This window comes from Gavialis gangeticus, unplaced genomic scaffold, assembly GCF_001723915.1.
Source record: "Gavialis gangeticus isolate Ggan-Ray unplaced genomic scaffold, GavGan_comp1, whole genome shotgun sequence".
NCBI classification, from domain to species: domain Eukaryota; kingdom Metazoa; phylum Chordata; order Crocodylia; family Gavialidae; genus Gavialis; species Gavialis gangeticus.
Window position 1 is genome coordinate 20456670 of NW_017729009.1, and position 277 is coordinate 20456946.

Sequence of the window (277 nt, forward strand, 5' to 3'; positions counted from 1 at the left end):
TCTCCCCCTGAGGGGGTAGTGTAGCCCCCCCCACCCCCCCGCTGCCAGGAACCGGGGGCTGCCGCCTCCCAGCCAGGGGGCAGGACTGACCTGAGGCACTTCCTCCCCCGCTAACTGGCCGCCCCGCGGCCTCACGGGGCGGCGGGCGGCGGGGATGGCACTTCCATCGCTGCCACGGGTGGGTGGTCTGGGCTTACGCGACTTGCGTAAGGAGAGACCAACCGAGGCCGAGAACTGGCGGAAAAGCCGACGTAACTGTCTCACCGATCTACGCAGT

The 277-nt window shown here is 69.7% G+C and overlaps 1 protein-coding gene across 1 annotated transcript in view; it reads left to right on the forward strand.

Annotated features, from left to right (window-relative positions):
- The first annotated feature begins 13 nt into the window (after positions 1 to 13).
- Positions 14 to 277, forward strand: part of AURKA (aurora kinase A) — a 13108-nt gene continuing 12844 nt past the window's right edge. Inside the window, exon 1 of the mRNA XM_019510212.1 lies at positions 14 to 251. Within this exon, the coding sequence (XP_019365757.1) occupies positions 155 to 251 (97 nt within the window). The 5' untranslated portion in view covers positions 14 to 154. The remainder of the gene's footprint in view (positions 252 to 277) is intronic.